The following is a 19,611-nucleotide window of genomic DNA, read 5'->3' as shown; positions in this document are numbered from 1 at the left end:
TGGATATGGTGAGGGATGTGAGTTTCACAAGGGGGGGGTATCCAGCCTACCACACAGCACAGACTAAAGTGGGGCAGCGACAGAGACAGGAGGTATAAGCACCTGGAGAAACCCAGTTCTTATGTCCATCCATCCATCCATCCATTATCCGACCGCTCATCCTGCTCTCAGGGTGACGGGGATGCTGGAGCCTATCCCAGCAGCCCCTGGGCAGCAGGCAGGGAGACACCCTGGAAGACTTTTATTTGCTGACTTCTATCATGTTTTGTTTCTGATCATGTTGCTTTAAAGACAGAACCCAGCAGGGTTTAGTTAATGGATTATGTCCAGTGTCCTGGTCTCAAACAGGGGCTCACCCCAGGGTTGTGTTCTTTCCGGGACGCGGAGGCAGGGCAGGCTAAGCTAACTGCTAGCCCATGCAGACCGGCAGATCTGACAGTCATCCTGGCTGGCGCTCGCTGTCTGCACGGTGGAGTTACTGGACTGTGTTGCACTGGGTGGACTGTGTTGTTGGCCGTTTTGTTTTGTTCTCTGTTTTTGTATGTTTTTGGTGGTGTTGTTTTTGGATGTGTTTGTGTCTTCTGTGTTGTGCTTCTGTGGGTTGGGGGAAACAGAAATTTGTTTCTTTTGTGTACGTAGTACATTAGATGAAATGACAAATAAATTGTTCCTGATTCCTGATCCCTAAACCCAAAGCTAGCACTATACATGGAGAGGATGTTCAAATTGTTGACAGTTAAAAGTACTTGGGAACTGTGTTCGACTCCCAACTCAAGTCTGATGTGAACACAGATTTGATTGTCGAGCGTGGACAACAGAGAATTCACTTCCTGCAGAAGCTGTACTCCTAACACCATCTCATGTATTTCCTACCAGTCATTTCTTGAAAGACTTTTCACTTTTCCCTCTATTTGTTGGTTTAATGATTTGTCTGTGAAGGACAGGAACAGCCTAAACCAGTGTTTCTCAACCCAGTCCTCAAGGAACCCCTATCCTGCAGATTTTCATTGTAACCCTGCATAGGTAGCCCTGCTTGTACTTACTCGACCAATCATCTCGCAGCACTTAATTATGCAAGGTGTGCAACATCTGACAAAATTCATTGCTGATTGGTTGAATAACTACAAACAGGTACCTATTCAGGGTTGCAAAGAAAATATGCAGGATAGGGGTTCCTTGAGGACTGGGTTGAGAAACACTGGCCTAAACAGTATCATTAAGGTCTGCTCCAAGATAATCAGAGTCGCTATATATATATACTGCAGCGAATATGGGGGGCAGTCGGGAACCGTCGCAGCCGGGACACGAATCCGGCTCTCCCGCACCACGGGCGACAACGTTAACCAGTCGACTAAAGGGTCCGGTTTACTTATCCATGCACGTTACACTATATATAATATATATGTACATATATATGTACACACACACACACACACACACACACACACACATATATATATATATATATATATATATATATATATATATATATATATATATAAATGATGTGCATGGGGTTGAAACACTCGTTCATTCCAAATGTGGAAATTACTGGCGTTTCACAGTGATAAAATACAAATACAACACAAATAAGGGATCAATGTATTCACCACGTAGGTCAAACACTTAATGGAGGAAGTGTGGTCACTCCGAGCTCACATGTCTTCACATACACAAGGTTTTGTAGACATATGTTGTGGACAAAATTGTGTTGCTCTTTCAGCCTGCTTAAGCTTCACAAAACAGCATGACTGAAGTAAACACATGCAACAACTATCAAACTGTACTGGCAACTGAAAAGTAAGTTGGCTGTAACTTGGTAAAACATGACACCTCTGCAAGGGCCAACAGCTGCCATGACCACACCCCGGCGTCCACCTGCATGCCTTACCTTCATCACAGCTGCCATGACCCCACCTGGCGTCCACCTGCATGCCTTACCTTCATCACAGCTGCCATGCTTCGCAATTTCAATGTTCTTCTTTAAGATGCAAGCCGCCACGCGTAGCTCACACTCATTATCGTAGCTGTTGCCATCGCTTCCACACACAGGAGAGAAGGCCTGGCCAGAGCACTGTGGACATGCACACTTGTTCTGGACACAACGGGCACCCCAGGCACAGACAACACCGCCACAGGTTTCTGCATGGAGTCGTGTCAGAGGCGGGTCAGTACAAACAGGAGCGTTAATGACCAACAAGTATTCATTACTTTACCCACGCAGTCAAATTGGATGTGAACGACCACTTATAAAACACACAAATAAAGACACACAACAAAGTGCACATGATACTCACTGCAGTCTCCATGGCTGACCACGCGCAGGTCCACTTGCTCTTTGCATGAGTGCACATGCAGCTCACACTCACTGTTATAGGTGGTGCCGTCACTGCCACACACTGGCTGGTGGGATTCCACACACTCAGACGGACACACACACTGCCCTGTCTGGGCATCACAGATTGCCCCGTAGGAACAATTGGCACAAGCCTCATCTGGACGGAGACAAGACAGGAGCAGAGGCAGCGCTAGTGGCATAGCTGGCAGTCAGGATGACCATCACATGCATTCGTCCAAGTTGAGCGCTCCTCTAAAAGGTTGTGTGTTGAATCACCCAAATTTCCCGCATCTCTCCTTCCCTCTTAACTACACAAAACTATACAAAAACCCAGCCCTTGTTGCTTGTGTGCTGTCAGCGTAGCAGTAAACCGTTAAAATGGCATCTGTGAAGAAAAGCTACACAGGCAAACTAATGTACTCCAAACTACAGCAAACTGTACTGCAGCATTGTTCTACTGTAGTACTGACTGTAGGACCGGTAGATGACCCGTCTACACTGTCACCCTGTTTCAGTGCTTTTTCCTGCGTAAGCAGGAATGTGTTTGCCACCGCACCGATGTTTGTCCTACCCGGTCACCAGCAGTACATGGAAGGTGTCTCCAACCGTAGTAAAGGTATCAGTTAGCTTTGAGTAACCTGACTCCATGGTCCAAATGGACAAAATAGTTCTGTTAATGGAGAAATGTTCTGGATTTCAGGTTTGACATTTTAGCTGGAGCACTTCCAGGGATCTACTATGAGAACAACCCCTAATCATTTTTACTCTAATTAATTTTTAATTCAGACAATGGTGAAACAAGTTATTTCTTTGCTTTAGCAAAGATATATCAAATGAGCTTGTTAGCTGTGAGCGCGGAGTGAGACATTTAGTGTAGATAAGAAAAAGCCAAGCAGTTGGTCCAACATAGCTCACACAGATCACGGATGAGCAGGGACATCTGTCACAGCCCTTCTCTCGTCCAGAGAGCAGGAAAAAGGAAATCCCAGGACAGTGGTGATTATCATCCTTCATCAGGTCCTGTGTCCTGACAATGGCCTTGGTTCTTTATCAGTTCCTGCCCCTCACACCTGGGGCACTACAATGTCTGGCAACCCCACATGCTAGCTTCTGACGCGAAGCCCAGGCAGATGTTAGCACCACGCTGGAAGTAAAGGCCACTGCTCTCCTCCCTGAGGGCTTGGTCGTAGGGCATGAGGTTTTAGTGTATGGGTGTGGAAGGAGGTAGAGAGTGGTTTTTACAGCATGAGGGAGTGTGCTGTGACAGAAAAAAAAAATCGAAAGCTAGTAGTAGGTATTTTGTTGATATCCTCACAGAAATACAGCCTGGATCATGGGAGGGAGACTGGTGGGGAATCCCTGTGTAGAGAAAGAAGTCTGCTGGATTGTGTTTTGAAGGCCTGTGACCCTACCTAGGCCTTGACAACTGCCCTGCTGATGACTGCCTCCCTCCCCTCTCTGTGCTCTCTCTCGTCTTATTTACCTCCATCACACTTCTCCCCCACATTTAATACTTTACCCCCCCTCTTCCTTCTGCCGATTTTCTTTCCCTGTCCACTCACACATTTCTTACTTAATATCTTTTCCCAAACCTGTGGGAGACTGAGGGATTTCTATCTTCCCTTTTTCAAATGACTGTAGTGCATCTCATCTGGCCTTTTCTGAGCATGTGGTGTCTTGCTAGAGGGCTGATTAAGCAAGCACATTTCTTCCAATCCACCCAACAAGGTCACGGCCACGCCAACATAAATGAATCAGTCGGAAAGAGTACAAACGTCACTTCTACTGCTATGAGGCCGCACCTGAGCCATGCACATTATCACTGCTTCTCCATCCCTGCAGGGAGGAAATAAAGTCAGGACCGGACTCATGGGGGCAGCATTAAGACCCCAGCAGAGATGTATATACACATACACACACCGGCCACTATTAGGCACACCTGTCCAACTGCTCGTTAACACAAATTTCTAATCAGCCAATCACATGGCAGCAACTCAATGCATTTAGGCATGTAGACATGGTCAAGACGATATGCTGCAGTTCAAACCGAGCAACAGAATGGGGAAGAAAGGTGATTTAAGTGACTTTGAACGTGGCATGGTTGTTGGTGCCAAACGGGCTGGTCTGAGTATTTCAGAAACTGCTGATCTACTGGGATTTTCACGCACAACCATCTCTAGGGTTTACAGAGAATGGTCCGAAAAAGAGAAAATATCCAGTGAGCGGCAGTTCTGTGGGCAAAAATGCCTTGTTGATGCCAGAGGTCAGAGGAGAATGGCCAGACTGGTTCGAGCTGACAGAAAGGCAACAGTAACTCAAATAACCACTCATTACAACCGAGGTATGCAGAAGAGCATCTCTGAATGCACAACACGTTGAACCTTGAGGCAGATGGGCTACAGCAGCAGAAGACCACACTGGGTGCCACTCCTGTCAGCTAAGAACAGGAAAATGAGGCTACAATTCGCACAGGCTCACCAAAATTGGACAATAGAAGATTGGAAAAACGTTGCCTGGTCTGATGAGTCTCGATTTCTGCTGCGACATTCGGATGGTAGGGTCAGAATCTGGCGTCAACAACATGAAAGCATGGATCCATCCTGCCTTGTATCAACGGTTCAGGCTGGTGGTGGTGGTGTAATGGTTTGGGGGATATTTTCTGGGCACACTTTGGGCCCCTTAGTACCAATTGAGCATCGTGTCAACGCCACAGCCTACCTGAGTATTGTTGCTGACCATGTCCATCCCTTTATGACCACAGTGTTCCCATCTTCTGATGGCTACTTCCAGCAAGATAACGCGCTATGTCATAAAGCTTGAATCATCTCAGACTGGTTTCTTGAATATGACAATGAGTTCACTGTACTCAAATGGCCTCCACAGTCACCAGATCTCAATCCAATAGCGCACCTTTGGGATGTGGTGGACCGGGAGATTCGCATCATGGATGTGCAGCCGACAAATCTGCAGCAACTGCGTGATGCTATCATGTCAATATGGACCAAACTCTCTGAGGAATGTTTCCAATACCTTGTTGAATCTATGCCGAGAAGGATTAAGGAAGTTCTGAAGGCAAAAGGGGGGCCCACCCGGTACTAGCAAGGTGTACCTAATAAAGTGGCCAGTGAGTGTATATGTAATGTATGTACTGTACTGAAGCACACATACAGTTCATTTTCTATTGGAAACCAGAGTCCATCTCTATCACAACATATTCTCTCTCTCTCTCTCTCTCTCTCTCTCTCTCTCTCTCTCTCTCTCTCTCTCTCTCTCTCTCGCTGGTTTTTAAACATGTACTGCATATCAGCAGTGATTTGCCTGTGATAATGAGGTGAGATCATAGCCAAGTTCAGTCACTTTAGCCATATAAAGCTGTGCAAACAGCTTAGAATTAATGTAAATTATCGTCACCATCATTTGTTAGCTGCCTCCACTCAGCAACCTTACCTCAGCATTTTATTACACAATTGCACTGACACAAGCCGGGCCCTCTGGGAGCCAAGAACAATCCCTAGTGCTGGTTTACACACCGAGCCCTTCAGTAGCTCTACCCCCTCTGCTTTTTGAAATAAAGACTATTCATTACTGCAGAAAGACCTGCCATTTACCTATGGCAGCCATGCCCCTACTGAAATTGTTGACAGAAATTTGGCAGTAGATGGCAGAGAGAAAAGGAAGCTGCATGTTGATGGCCAACATAAACCACTGACATACTATGTCAAGGCAATCTGACATAGCTCAGTGCTTCATACAAATGAGGTTAGTCACTAGACTGACGTTTTAAGTTCCATTGGTGATTCTACTGGCTGTTCAGTTCATTCGCATACATCACACCAGAGAGGACCTGTCATGGAGCAGCCCTACCATAACCCCAAGCCCTGTCCTGAAGGGCTTCCACAGGAACGTGCCCAGTGTGGAGGAGGCAGAGGGCTGATCAGACAAAAAGTTATCTGTTAACTGCCTATTGTCATATCATAGTAGAACCCTTTTTGTGCTGCATTTAGAATGAGTCAAACATAAAAACAAGAGAAAATTGCTCAGCCATATATATTATTCATAGGGAGATGCTGATTTATGTCGGAATGGTTGACTCTGTGATTGGGGGTACCACCATATAAGCTGGGGTAAAGCTCCTTAGAGACGGCAAAGGTTTGGTTTGGACAAGTGACAAGACCCTGACAGCTTGCTGGAGCCCGCTACCATTGGACATAGTCATAGCTGCTACCTTTGTGTTGATTTGTGTTTTATCCTTACATTCAACATGGAATATTTTTGGGGACTTCTGTTCATTTTTCTATCCTTTCCTTGGATTTACCATTTTTTGTTCTTTTTCTCCCTTCCTAGGCTGAGTGTCATAGCATATATTCTGCAACAGATCTTTCTCTTCTAGCTGTAATAAGCCTAAGCACCTGCTAACTAACACAGCCACTCTCAAATTCCCTTTTACCTGGCCATTTATTACAGAGTCAGTCATATTCATAGCTATGGTCTTTAAAATAGAAAGAATAAAAACCTAGAATGGCTAAATTGTGTATTGAATTAGGTACAGAAAAATTCCAAGGTGTCAAGGTGATAACAGGAGTCTTAACCGTTGGGCTTGCAAAGTAAATAGCTGGATTGTAAACACAAAAAATATTCAGTTACCAATAAGACTATAGTAGAAATTTGACCTTACAAGACCTCATTAAGCTATTGAGAGTCTTTGCTGAGGGGGACTTATCTAATTATAAAATATGGCCTTGTGCTCATTTTGTGACTCTGAACTTTCTAGATATCTCTAGAAACTCAACTGTCACTGCCATGGGACTGGTGTATACTCTGCCATAGGAAGACATGAGTCATGTAGCCAATTACAGCTAAGTATGCCCTAATCTATCTTTTAGTGGACGTGAAGTTTATCTTCACTCAAAGGTCATTGAAATTCGGAGGCTTGTACTGGTAAACGAGTAGAGGAGCAGCGAGGTAGAGCTAGGAGAGAGCTGGAACACTATAACAGTGTGTTAATTGGTGTTTGGTAACCAGGCTGGGTTTACGGGGTGCAAGTAGCAGTTACACGAGGAGCTAGGGTTCCCTGAGGGCCACATCATAACTTATATGTGATAGCGATGAATGGCCATGTATTGGTTATTGTATTGCATGTATTATAAGCCATGGGAAGTGAGAATTCATTGCATGTCAGATATGCATGACTTTATGGCCCTCAGTGATGACATAATAAATGAGCATATGGCACTCACCACAGGGTCCTTTGTGTTGGATTTGGATGGCCCGCTGCATTGCACAGGCCATGGCCCGCATTTCACAGGGGTTACTGTAGCTGTGTCCATCACTTCCACACACTGCATCTAGCATCTGTGGGCACACCTCAGGGCATTCACACACAGGCTCACCGTTCTTCACCACACACACAGCGCCGTGCTGGCACACCTTCTCCAGGCATGGGCTGGGCACATGCAGATCTGAGCCACCCACATCCCACAAATATGCACACGCACGCACACGCACGCACACGCACGCACGCACGCACGCACGCACGCACGCACGCACGCACGCACGCACACACACACACACACACACACACACACACACACACACACACACAAATACACAGGCAACAATTAGATAATTTGTACATTTAGAGAGAACTGCATAGAAGAGGAGGAGAAGCAGGGAGGAGATCAGGAATCAGGAACAATTTATTGTCATTTCTTTCATGTACTTGTGTACACAAAAGAAACGAAATTCCGTTTCCCCCAGCAGATAGTAAGAGATAGTAAGATAGATAGTAAGATAGATAGCAAGTGGAGCTCAAGAGCCTAGGGAAGAAAGGAGTAAAGGGCCTGGGGAAGAAAGGAGTAAAGGGCCTGGGGAAGGAAAGAGTAAAGGGCCTGGGGAAGAAAGGAGTAAAGGGCCTGGGGAAGGAAAGAGTAAAGGCCTGGGGAAAGAAAGAGTAAAGGGCTCTGGGAAGGAAAGAGTAAAGGGCCTTGGGAAGGAAGGAGTAAAGGGCCTGGGGAAGGAAGGAGTAAAGGGACTGTGAGGGAAGTCAGTTTATAGGTACAAGGACTCACTGATAGGAAGCAGCAGGGTTAGTGTTAAAAAAGGATGATGGTCGTGGTGGCAGTGGTAGTGGCGGTGGGGTGGGTGGGGGTTAAGAGGTTACCATGGGAATGCTACACATTCTTGTTGCCAGGACACCTACATTCTTTTTCCTTAGCGTCTTAATCATTTCCTCTAGTCTGTACCTATCCCTGGGTACCGCAGATCTTTGAAGTGTCCACATATATCAGTATTACGAGGACACTGGCTAAAACCATGGCCCAGTCGCACAATGGAGATCAAATGAGCTCCTAACGATAGCTGTGCAGCTTACTTTGGGCAGGTAAGTGGCTGGATTAATTGACGTTCCAAGTGTACCCGTTCAAAGACAGCCATTTGCATTTCAGTGAGCAGCTCTGCTTCAACTAAAGCCGGTGGAACCGACATGAGAAAGAGAGAGCGATAGAAGGAAGAGAGAAGACATGTAGAGATGAAGAAAAAAAGAAAGACTAAAAAGAAAAAAAGGCTCTCTGCTTAATAATTTAAAAAAGGCAAGCTCCTGGGCCGAGGCAGATAAGGAATATGAACATCAGAGACGTGTCTGCTTCAGTTTTTGCCATTCCAACTAGCTGTCTTCATTAAACTGAAGCCAGGTTTGCACACTCATGTCTCAATAACAGTATCATAATGGCATATACATTGATCAGCCAAAACATTAAAACCCGTGACAGGTAAGTGAATACCATTTATTATCTCGTTACAGTGGCCCCTGTCAAGGGGTGGGATATATCAGGCAGCAGGTGAACAGTCAGTTCTTGAAGTTGTTGTGTTGAAAGCAGTAAAAATGGGCAAGTGTAAGGATCCGAGCGACTTTGACAAGGGCCAAATTGTGATGGCTAGATGACTGGGACACCGGTTGTCCTTCCTTGGACAACCGGTGAACTGGCGACAGGGTCATGGGTGCCCAAGACTCACTGATGCACGTGGAGAGTGAAGGCCAGCCTGTCTGGTCCGATCCCAAAGAAGAGCTACTGTAGCTCAGATTGTTGAAAAACGTAATGCTGGCTATGACAGACAGGTGTCAGAACACACAGTGCATCACAGTTTGCTGTGTATGGAGCGGTTTAGCTGCAGACCGGTCAGACTGCCCATGATGACCCCTGTCCACTGTCAAAAGTGCCTTACAATGGGCACGTGAGCATCACAACTGGACCATGAAGCAGTGGACGGAGCTGGCCTGGTCTGATCACGTTTTCTTGAATATTTTGTGGACTGCCAGGTGTTTGTGCATCATTTACCTGGGGAAGAGATGGCCACAGGATGCACTATGGCAGGGGTGGCTAACCATGTGCCATGGAGAGAGCCATGTGTATGCAGGTTTTCATTCCAGTCAGAAATCACCTGGTATGGAGTCGGGTTGGAATGAAAACCTGCATACACATGGCTCTCTCCATGGCACATGGTTAGCCACCGCTGCACTATGGGAAGAAGGCAAGCTGGCGGGGCAGGGTGATGCTCTGGGCATTGATATACTGGGAAACCTTGGGTCCTGGCATTCATTTGGATGTTACTTTGACACGTACCACCTACCTAAACATGGTTGCAGACCAGGTACACCCTTCATGGCAACGGTATTCCCTGATGGCAGGGGCCTCTTCCAGCAGGATGATGCGCCCTGCCACACTGCACACATTATTCAGGAATGGTTTGAGCAACATGACAAAGAGTTCAAGGTGTTTGCTTTGGCCTCCAAATTCCCCAGATCTCAATCTGATCGAGCATCTGTAGGATATGCTGGAAGAACAAGTCTGATCCATGGAGGCTCCACCTCGCAACTTACAGAACTTAAAGGGTCTGCTGCTAACGTCTTCGTGCCAGATACCAGTGGACACCTTCAGAGGTCTTGTGGAGTCCATGCCTTGACAGGTCAGAGCTGTTTTGGCAGCACAAGGGGGACCTACACAATATTAAGCAGGCTGTTTTAATGTTTCGGCTGATTGGTTTGAAGGTAAAGCTAGAACAGGCTTAGGTCGCTACAACCCCAGTACTCTGGCAAGACAGAAAACATGATGTGAAGAATTTTTATCAGTGCCCCCTTAATTCTTTATAACACTGAGGTAAGCTGCATGTTTTAATGAAAACATTACAAAGTATTAGGTAAAGGATTGAGACTGTGTGCATTTGGTGGGGGGGGGGGGGGCTAGGTAGGTACACATGCAGTATTTAACTGGTAAGAGGATATTTTTATGCTTGAAAGTTGAAGCCAATTGAGTAGGATGGTGCACAGTATGGGATCAGCTTTGCACAGAGACAGATAAACAGAGAGAGAGAGAGACAGAGACAGATAAACAGAGAGAGAGAGAGACAGAGACAGAGAGACAGAGAGAGAGAGAGGGAGAGAGAGAGGGAGAGGGAGAGGGAGAGAGAGAGGGAGAGAGAGAGAGATTTGGTACAGAAGATATTTAGCCAACCCCATTTCAAAAATTAAAATTGGAACGTCCCACTGCTGGCTAAAACTCAGCAATAAAATTGGCATATCAAACAAAGATATCTATCTCTGTGCTCTATATTCTCCCCCAACTGAATCTCCATATTATGATGAGGATTTCCTGAGTAACCTCCATGAAGAGGTAAGCCTTTTCCAGGCCCAGGGAAATGTGCCACTGTGCGGAGATTTTAACGCAAGAACAGGTTCAATACATGATACCATGGACCGTCAGGGTAACAGACATGTGTTTGGTCAACATTCCCTGTACCTCTCACCAAGCCTCATTAAAAGGAGCTCCCTTGACTGTACTGTGAACAAGGCTGGTAAGGAGCTAGTGCACCTCTGCCGCGCCTCCGGCCTGTACACGCTTAATGGTAGGATCAGAGGAGACTCTCTGGGAAGGTTCACATGTTGTTCAGGTCTTGGAGCTGGTGTAGTTGACTATGCAATAACTGACATGGACCCCAACCTCCTTCAACGCATTCACTGTCAGACAACAAATTCCTCTTTCTGACCATAACCAAATTATGATTTTCTTCAAAACTATTAACCTGACTCAAATGCCTATAGCGGAGCCCAGCAAGCTGTTCAAAATTAATAAGACCTACAGATGGGCTCCAGACAGTGCAGAAAAATTTATCAATATCCTGAATTCATCCAAATTACTTAATATGATTACTAACTTCATTAACAAACCGTTTGAAACTAATAAGGAGAGTACCAACCAAGCTGTCAATGAAATCAATTATATCTTTCAGACGGCAGCAAACATGGTCCTACCAAGGACCAGCAACAGAAAAAAGAAACAATCTGAAAATGAAAAATGGTTTGACAACGATTGTAAAAATATAAGAAAACAACTGCGTAAATTGTCAAACCTGAAACACCATCAACCTCCAGATATGGATATAAGAAAGAAATATAGCGAAACATTAAAACTATATAAACACACATTAAGAATGAAAAAACAAAGCCATGTAGATAGAACCCTACAGGAAATAGAACATTCCCTGCATCAAAACCAATTCTGGGAAATGTGGAATAATTTGAGCTCTACAAAACCACAAGACCTGCCTATCCAAAATGAAGAAATTTGGAAAAATAATTTTGAACATATCTATTCGGAAATCCAACAAGAACACTCAAATTCCAATTACAATCTGATCAAACAAAAATTACAGTTGCTCGAATGCACTATAAAAGACAACCAAAACCCACTGGATTTTCCAATAACACAAGAAGAATTGGCACACAAGCTCAAATCCTTAAAACCCAATAAAGCTTGTGGCCTTGACAGCATCAGAAGTGAGATGCTTAAAAACAGCACACCTGAGCTGCAAAGGGCAGTACTCAAATTGTTCAACATCGATCTAAGTTCGGGATATTTTCCTGACATCGGGAGCAAAGGGCTCATAACTCCTATTCATAAAAACGGAGACAAATTGGATCCTAATAATTTCAGAGGCATTTGTGTGAGCAGTAGTCTGGGGTAGGTGTTTAATAGCATTTTGAACGATCAAATTCTAACCCTCCTTAACGAACACAATGTCCTGAGCAAAGGTCAAATTGGCTTCCTCCCAAATCACCGGACTACAGACCATATTTACACCCTACACACCCTCATAAATGAAAATGTGACTCAAACCAAAAATGGAAAAATATTTGCTTGTTTTATTGACTTCAAAAAAGCTTTCGACTCTATTTGGCATGAAGGACTATACTATAAACTTTTACAAAGTGGTGTAGGGGGTAAAGTGTATGACATAATAAAGTCAATGTATTCGGGCAACAGATGTGCAGTTAAGATTGGAGACAAACACACTGAGTTCTTCACTCAGAATAGAGGGGTGAGACAGGGCTGTGGACTTAGCCCGACACTGTTTAATATATATATTAATGAACTGGCGGTGCAGCTGGAACAGTCAGCAGCCCCAGGTCTCCCCCTGTATGACATGGAAGTGAAACTTTTGCTTTATGCAGATGATCTACTTTTGTTGTCACCAACTGCAGGTGGGCTGCAACAACTACTAGACCTGCTTGAGGACTATTGCCAGCACTGGGCCCTGGCAATAAATCCAAAAAAGACAAAAGTAATGATCTTCCAGAAGAAGCCCAGATGTCAGGAAAATAGGTACCAGTTGACTCTAGGTAGCATCACCTTAGAGCATACGATGCAGTGTACGTATTACCTTGGTCTAATTATTACAGCATCAGGGAGTTTCAGTAGGGCAGTGAATAACCTAAAAGAAAAAGCTCACAGAGCTCTATATGCAATTAAAAATTAATTCTTTAACATTCTGCCCATTGCACTATATGGAAGTGAGGTATGGGGTCCACTCGGTCTTTCCAGCTACACTAGATGGGACAAGCATCCAGCAGAAACCCTACGTGCTGAATTCTGTAGAATGATTCTGAAAATACAAAGGAAAACACCAAACAATGCATGTAGGGCAGAATTAGGCCGGTTTCCATTATAGATAAATGTACAAAAAAGATCTCTAAATTTCTGGATGCACTTAAATACAAGCCCAACAAATACATTGCACTTTAAAGCTCTGAAAACCCAAGAACTGAACCCCGAAAAGAGTCCCCTGAAGCAGCTGGCTCTGAGACTCACTAATCCTTTAACAAATACTAAGACCAACCAACCTCCGGCCAGCACTGCATTCCAAACAAACATGAGGATAAATCAGCTATAAAACAAACAAATCAGACTATAAAACAAACAAACATGAGGATAAATCAGCTATAAAACAAACAAACATGAGGATAAATCAGCTATAAAACAAACCAACATGAGGATAAATCAGCTATAAAACAAACCAACATGAGGATAAATCAGCTATAAAACAAACCAACATGAGGATAAATCAGCTATAAAACAAACCAACATGAGGATAAATCAGCTATAAAACAAACCAACATGAGGATAAATCAGCTATAAAACAAACCAACATGAGGATAAATCAGCTATAAAACAAACCAACATGAGGATAAATCAAGCTATAAAACAAAGCAAGAACGATTATCTGAAACATTGGAATGCTGAAATCAAATCTCAAAACAAACTTGAAGTCTATCGGGCCCTAAAAACAAACTATGGTTTGGAAGAACACCTCTTAACTGTCAGAGACAGGAAGCAGTGACAGATCCTCACCAAATACAGGCTCAGTGACCACAGTCTAGCCATTGGAAAGGGGAGACATAAAAAGACGTGGTTGCCAAAAGAGCATCGAACATGTGGTCAGTGCATGACAGATGAGGTGGAGACAGAGGTGCACTTCCTCCTTAAAAGGGACAGATTTGAAAAACAGCGCCGGGCTTTTGTCAAGGAGCTGGAACATGTGACTCCAGAGTAGCAGGAAATGGAGGACGCAGGTAAGCTGCGGGTGGTCCTGGGAGGGGGGCCAGCAGCGAGCATTGCAGCAAGATTTATATTTTCCTAACCCTATTGCTACTGTTGTTGTTTGATATCATAATCATTGTTGTTGTTGCTGTTATTATTATAATCATTGTTGTGTTGTGTTGTTGTGTTGTTTTACATGCTTTGGCAATATGTACACAAACGTATGTCAACAGAACAGCAACAGAAACTTAAGGGGGGCAGGGCTTAGCGATAGGTCCATTGTATCCGGCCAATTACCCCACTCTTCCAAGCCGTCCCGGTCACTGCTCCACCCCCTCTGCTGATCTGGGGAGGGCTGCAGACTACCACATGCCTCCTCCTCCCATACATGTGGAGTCACCAGCTGCTTCTTTTCACCTGACAGTGAGGAGTTTCAACAGGGGGACGTAGCGCGTGGGAAGATCACACTATTCCCCCCAGTTCCCCCTCCCCCCAAGCAGGCACCCCGACTGACCAGAGGAAGCGCTAGTACAGCGACCAGGACACATACCCACATCCGGCTTCTCATCCAACATGGCCAGTTGTGTCTGTAGGGATGCCTGACCAAGCTGGAGGTAACACGGGGATTCGAACTGGCGATCCTCGTGTTGGCAGGCAATGGAGTAGACCACTACACCACCCGGACGCCCCTAGATGAATCTGCTTGACTAGGATTTAACAGCCTGCACTGCACTGTTTTTCACCCAACAACGTTCAGTAGAGGGAGCCGGAGAGTACACACTGTCAACTCGCACACTAGTTTACAGCTGCCTTTACTGTGGGAGCAAATGAGGGTGTGGTTTTCCCAGCACTGCAAGCATTAAACCCCCATCCCCAACCAATAAATTATTTTTGTAAATTTACGTCAACCACAAAAATGCCCTCTGTGGGTTCAATTTGATGGAAATGTGTGTCGGAGACCGAGAACTTTACAGTCAACTTTGTAGTCGGTCACATTCAAGTAAAAAATAACATGTACAAATGCAGAAAAGAACCTGCTGGGAGGCGATAAGGTGAAGTCAGCATGCATGCAAAGTAGGGGGTGTAAGGTGGTGGGAGGGAAGGGAAGAGAGAGGGAGTTTTGGTTGGACGAAAAACAGTCAAACAAATGTCTTGATGCATGCTCAATAATCCAGGTGAGGAAATCCCAGAAGGTTGAATCAGTTCTACTGGATACAAGGTGTAGTGGGAGACACGTTTCATCACTTCGTCAGTCTCAGCTGACTGCGGGTGTCCCCACCCTTATAAACAATACAGTGTCTCACCTGACTGCGGGTGTCCCCACCCTTATAAACAATAGTGTCTCACCTGACTGCAGGTGTCCCTCCCACCCTTATAAACAATACAGTGTCTCACCTGACTGCAGGTGTCCATCCCACCCTTATAAACAATACAGTGTCTCACCTGACTGCAGGTGTCCATCCCACCATTATAAACAATACAGTGTCTCACCTGACTGCAGGTGTCCATCCCACCATTATAAACAATACACTGTTTCACCTGACTTGCAGGTGTCCCCATCCTTATAAAAAATACAGTGGCATAATGACCCAAACCAGCGATCAGTTTCATATGCAAATTGCCATGAGCACTAAATAGAGGTACAGTGTCAATGTGAACTAGAGGTACAGTGTCCATGTGTACTAGTCACAGAGGATTGACCACTAACTAGAGGTACAGTGTCCATGTGTACTAGTCACAGAGGACTGACCACTAACTAGAGGGACAGTGTCCATGCGTACTAGTCACAGAGAACTGACTACTAACTACAGGTACAGTGTCCATGCGTACTAGTCACTGAGGACTAACCACTAACTACAGGTACAGTGTCCATGTGTACTAGTCACAGAGGACTGACCATTGACTACAGGTACAGTGTCCATGTGTACTAGTCACAGAGGATTGACCACTAACTAGAGGTACAGTGTCCACGTGTACTAGACACAGAGGATTGACCATTAACTAGAGGTACAGTGTCCATGTGTACTAGACACAGAGGACTAACCACTAACTAGAGGTACAGTGTCCACGTGTACTCGTCACAGAGGATTGACCATTAACTAGAGGTACAGTGTCCATGTGTGCTAGTCACAGAGGATTAACCATTAACTAGAGGTACAGTGTCCATGTGTACTAGTCACAGAGGACTGACCATTGACTACAGGTACAGTGTCCATGTGTACTAGTCACAGAGGATTGACCACTAACTAGAGGTACAGTGTCCACGTGTACTAGATACAGAGGATTGACCATTAACTAGAGGTACAGTGTCCACGTGTACTCGTCACAGAGGATTGACCATTAACTAGAGGTACAGTGTCCACGTGTACTAGTCACAGAGGATGACCATTAACTAGAGGTACAGTGTCCATGCGTACTAGTCACTGAGGACTGACCACTAACTACAGGTACAGTGTCCACGTGTACTAGTCACAGAGGACTGACCATTAACTAGAGGTACAGTGTCCATGCGTACTAGTCACAGAGGACTGACTACTAACTACAGGTACAGTGTCCATGTGTACTAGTCACTGAGGACTAACCACTAACTAGAGGTACAGTGTCCATGTGTACTAGTCACAGAGGACTGACCACTAACTACAGGTACAGTGTCCATGTGTACTAGTCACAGAGGATTGACCATTAACTAGAGGTACAGTGTCCATGCGTACTAGTCACAGAGGACTGACCATTAACTACAGGTACAGTGTCCATGTGTACTAGTCACAGAGGATTGACCATTAACTAGAGGTAGTGTCCATGCGTACTAGTCACAGAGGCTGACCACTAACTAGAGGTACAGTGTCCATGTGTACTAGTCACAGAATATTGACCACTAACTAGAGGTACAGTGTCCATGTGTACTAGTCACTGAGGATGGACCACTAACTAGAGGTACAGTGTCCATGTGTACTAGTCACAGAGGATTGACCACTAACTAGAGGTACAGTGTCCATGTGTACCAGTCACAGAGGATTGACCATTAACTAGAGGTACAGTGTCCACGTGTACTAGTCACAGAGGATTGACCATTAACTAGAGGTACAGTGTCCACATGTACTCGTCACAGAGGATTGACCATTAACCAGAAGTACAGTGTCCATGTGTGCTAGTCACAGAGGATTGATCACGAACTAGAGGTACAGTGTCCATGTGTACTAGACACAGAGGATTGACCACTAACTAGAGGTAGAGAGTCCACGTGTACTAGTCACAGAGGATGGGGAATAGCTTCCTTCATTCACAGCGTTATAAGATGGCGACAGATGTACTCTTAGTTGAGTGATGGAACGTTTCTCCCACTACAAATTGTGTCCAGATGAACTGATTCAACATTCTGGGAGTCACACCAATCCTGTTTTAGTGGGACATTTCAATTGAAGCAGCAGTTAATTGAAAAGACGAGGAGAGGAGGAAGAGGAAGGGAGATGAAGAGAAAGTCTGGAAGAGTGACACAAGGTGTGAGAGAAGGAGAGCAAGACAGAGCAGTAGAAAACAAGCCAAGACAAATCTGGTCTTTGTCCACTTGAAGGAGAGTAGAAGAGGGGCTATTCAAGCCCACAGAAGGTGGGAGCAGTCCACTAGTGGAGCTGTGGCTGCACCTCCTCCCTCACATTCTGCAGCGAGTAGTGTGTCTCCAAGACAGCGAGACACCTCCATGTAGACGAGGACAGAGACAGGACAAAGACAGACAGAGTGGCGGGCGGACTGATGCACTGCAACAAGAAAGAAGACCTTCACACACAGAGAGCGTCAGACAGGAGAACAGACAGGACTGAGGATAACACATGGACGACTGGCACCACTGCAGGAATTACAGACAGGGCGATTCATGAGAGACAAAGGTGGGATTTCATCCATGGTGTGACATGAAGAGATGGCATGTGACTGGCATTAGGAAATAGGAAGTGTATGAAAGTGAAGGAATAGTTTTAAAAACAAGGCATACATATTGTCTGTTCACATTTCCACTCTTTGAATAACACACATGAAAAATAGACATGTTTTACATTTAGTCTGGAAAACACAAATCAAAAACCCGTCTAAACATCAGTAAAGTTAGATCGAGGGATAAGGGGGGGGGCAGAGATAAAAAAGCGAAGCATTACCCTCAACTCCACCTTCCTTCAGTTGAACTTACCGCATGGCCCTTGCTGCTTGATGATGATGTGGGCTTTGGCATGGCACTCAGCCTTACGGCGCTCACAGTCGTTGGCGTAGGTACGCCCGTCCTTGCCACACAAGGGCTTATAGGTGCCATCGCACTGTATGGGCTCGCAGGAGCAGCGTGCACCCAGCGTGTCCACCAGGCACACTCCACTGAATGGACAGTCCTTGTTGCACTCCTCTGCAAGACAGGCATGTGTGAACAATACTGAGCAACATCATATAACACACACTGCATGCAGGGATTCATGGATGGATGGATGGATGGATGGATGGATGGATGGATGGATTGCATTTATACAGCGCTTTTCTAGCTGCAACAGCCACTCAAAGCGCTTAGATAAAATAATAAGTCATAATAACAATAAAATAAAAGATATGAGAAAAAAAGAAAAGAAAAAAATGGGCATGTTCTATATATTTTGATTGCATTGCTAGTGGTAAAACAGGAGTACAAGAGTGACCAAATGAATTGTGGGATACTAGAGGTGGGACACCAGAGTCAGACGGCTTTGCTCAAATTAGACTTACTGAGTCACACATTCGATGAGCTTTGGACTTAAAGAAAGACTCGACTGTGACTTCATGACATGTGACTTAAGGCTTGACTTGGACTTGAACGTGACTTGGTTAAGAGAAAATGATTGTTTTTGTGATTATAAATATACTTATTTATATTTCAAGATAAGTCACCACAAGAATATCATGAAATCCTAAAACCCAAACACACGACACACCCGCCAGCGACATACAGCGTACGGTACTGAGTAACGGAGTTTGCCTGCCAGTCTGCGGGGGTTTCTTCCTGCCTTGTTGCCCCTGGATCTTCTCCTACACACCTGTCGGTCAACCACTGTGCAGCTCTGTTCTCTGACATCACAATAACCTGCCATTTTAACAGGGGTGTGTAGGCTTTTTTATATCCATCATATAGAGAGAGAGAGATGACGATGGCACCATGCTAGACAGCAGCCTGGTGCAGCAGCTCCCGTTGTGCATTTTGATTTTTCATCACTTTGTCTTCTTATTTTCTTGTTTGTGTGTGGTTTTTTTTAACTTTTTTTTTCAGTGACTTAGCAGCAATGGCTTCTTTTTTTGCAGCTTTTCCTGGTCCTACTGTGACTTCCTACACTCTTTGTAATAGCGAGCCCTGCAGAGAGGAGGGAGGGCATTGTTTTCTCACGCTACCAGCTGCTG

The 19,611-nt window shown here is 45.1% G+C and overlaps 1 protein-coding gene across 1 annotated transcript in view; it reads right to left on the bottom strand.

Annotated features, from left to right (window-relative positions):
• The window catches only part of agrn (agrin), a 556,768-nt gene that overhangs the window by 252,042 nt on the left and 285,115 nt on the right, over nucleotides 1-19,611 (bottom strand). The window contains exons 7-10 of the mRNA XM_056300025.1: nucleotides 18,389-18,595; nucleotides 7,576-7,797; nucleotides 2,298-2,495; nucleotides 1,942-2,142 (exon numbers count right to left, since the gene is read on the bottom strand). Coding sequence (XP_056156000.1) covers nucleotides 1,942-2,142; nucleotides 2,298-2,495; nucleotides 7,576-7,797; nucleotides 18,389-18,595 — 828 coding nt within the window. The remainder of the gene's footprint in view (nucleotides 1-1,941; nucleotides 2,143-2,297; nucleotides 2,496-7,575; nucleotides 7,798-18,388; nucleotides 18,596-19,611) is intronic.

Source organism: Lampris incognitus, chromosome 2, assembly GCF_029633865.1.
Source record: "Lampris incognitus isolate fLamInc1 chromosome 2, fLamInc1.hap2, whole genome shotgun sequence".
NCBI lineage: Eukaryota > Metazoa > Chordata > Actinopteri > Lampriformes > Lampridae > Lampris > Lampris incognitus.
This window is presented reverse-complemented; position numbering and strand designations above follow the sequence as displayed.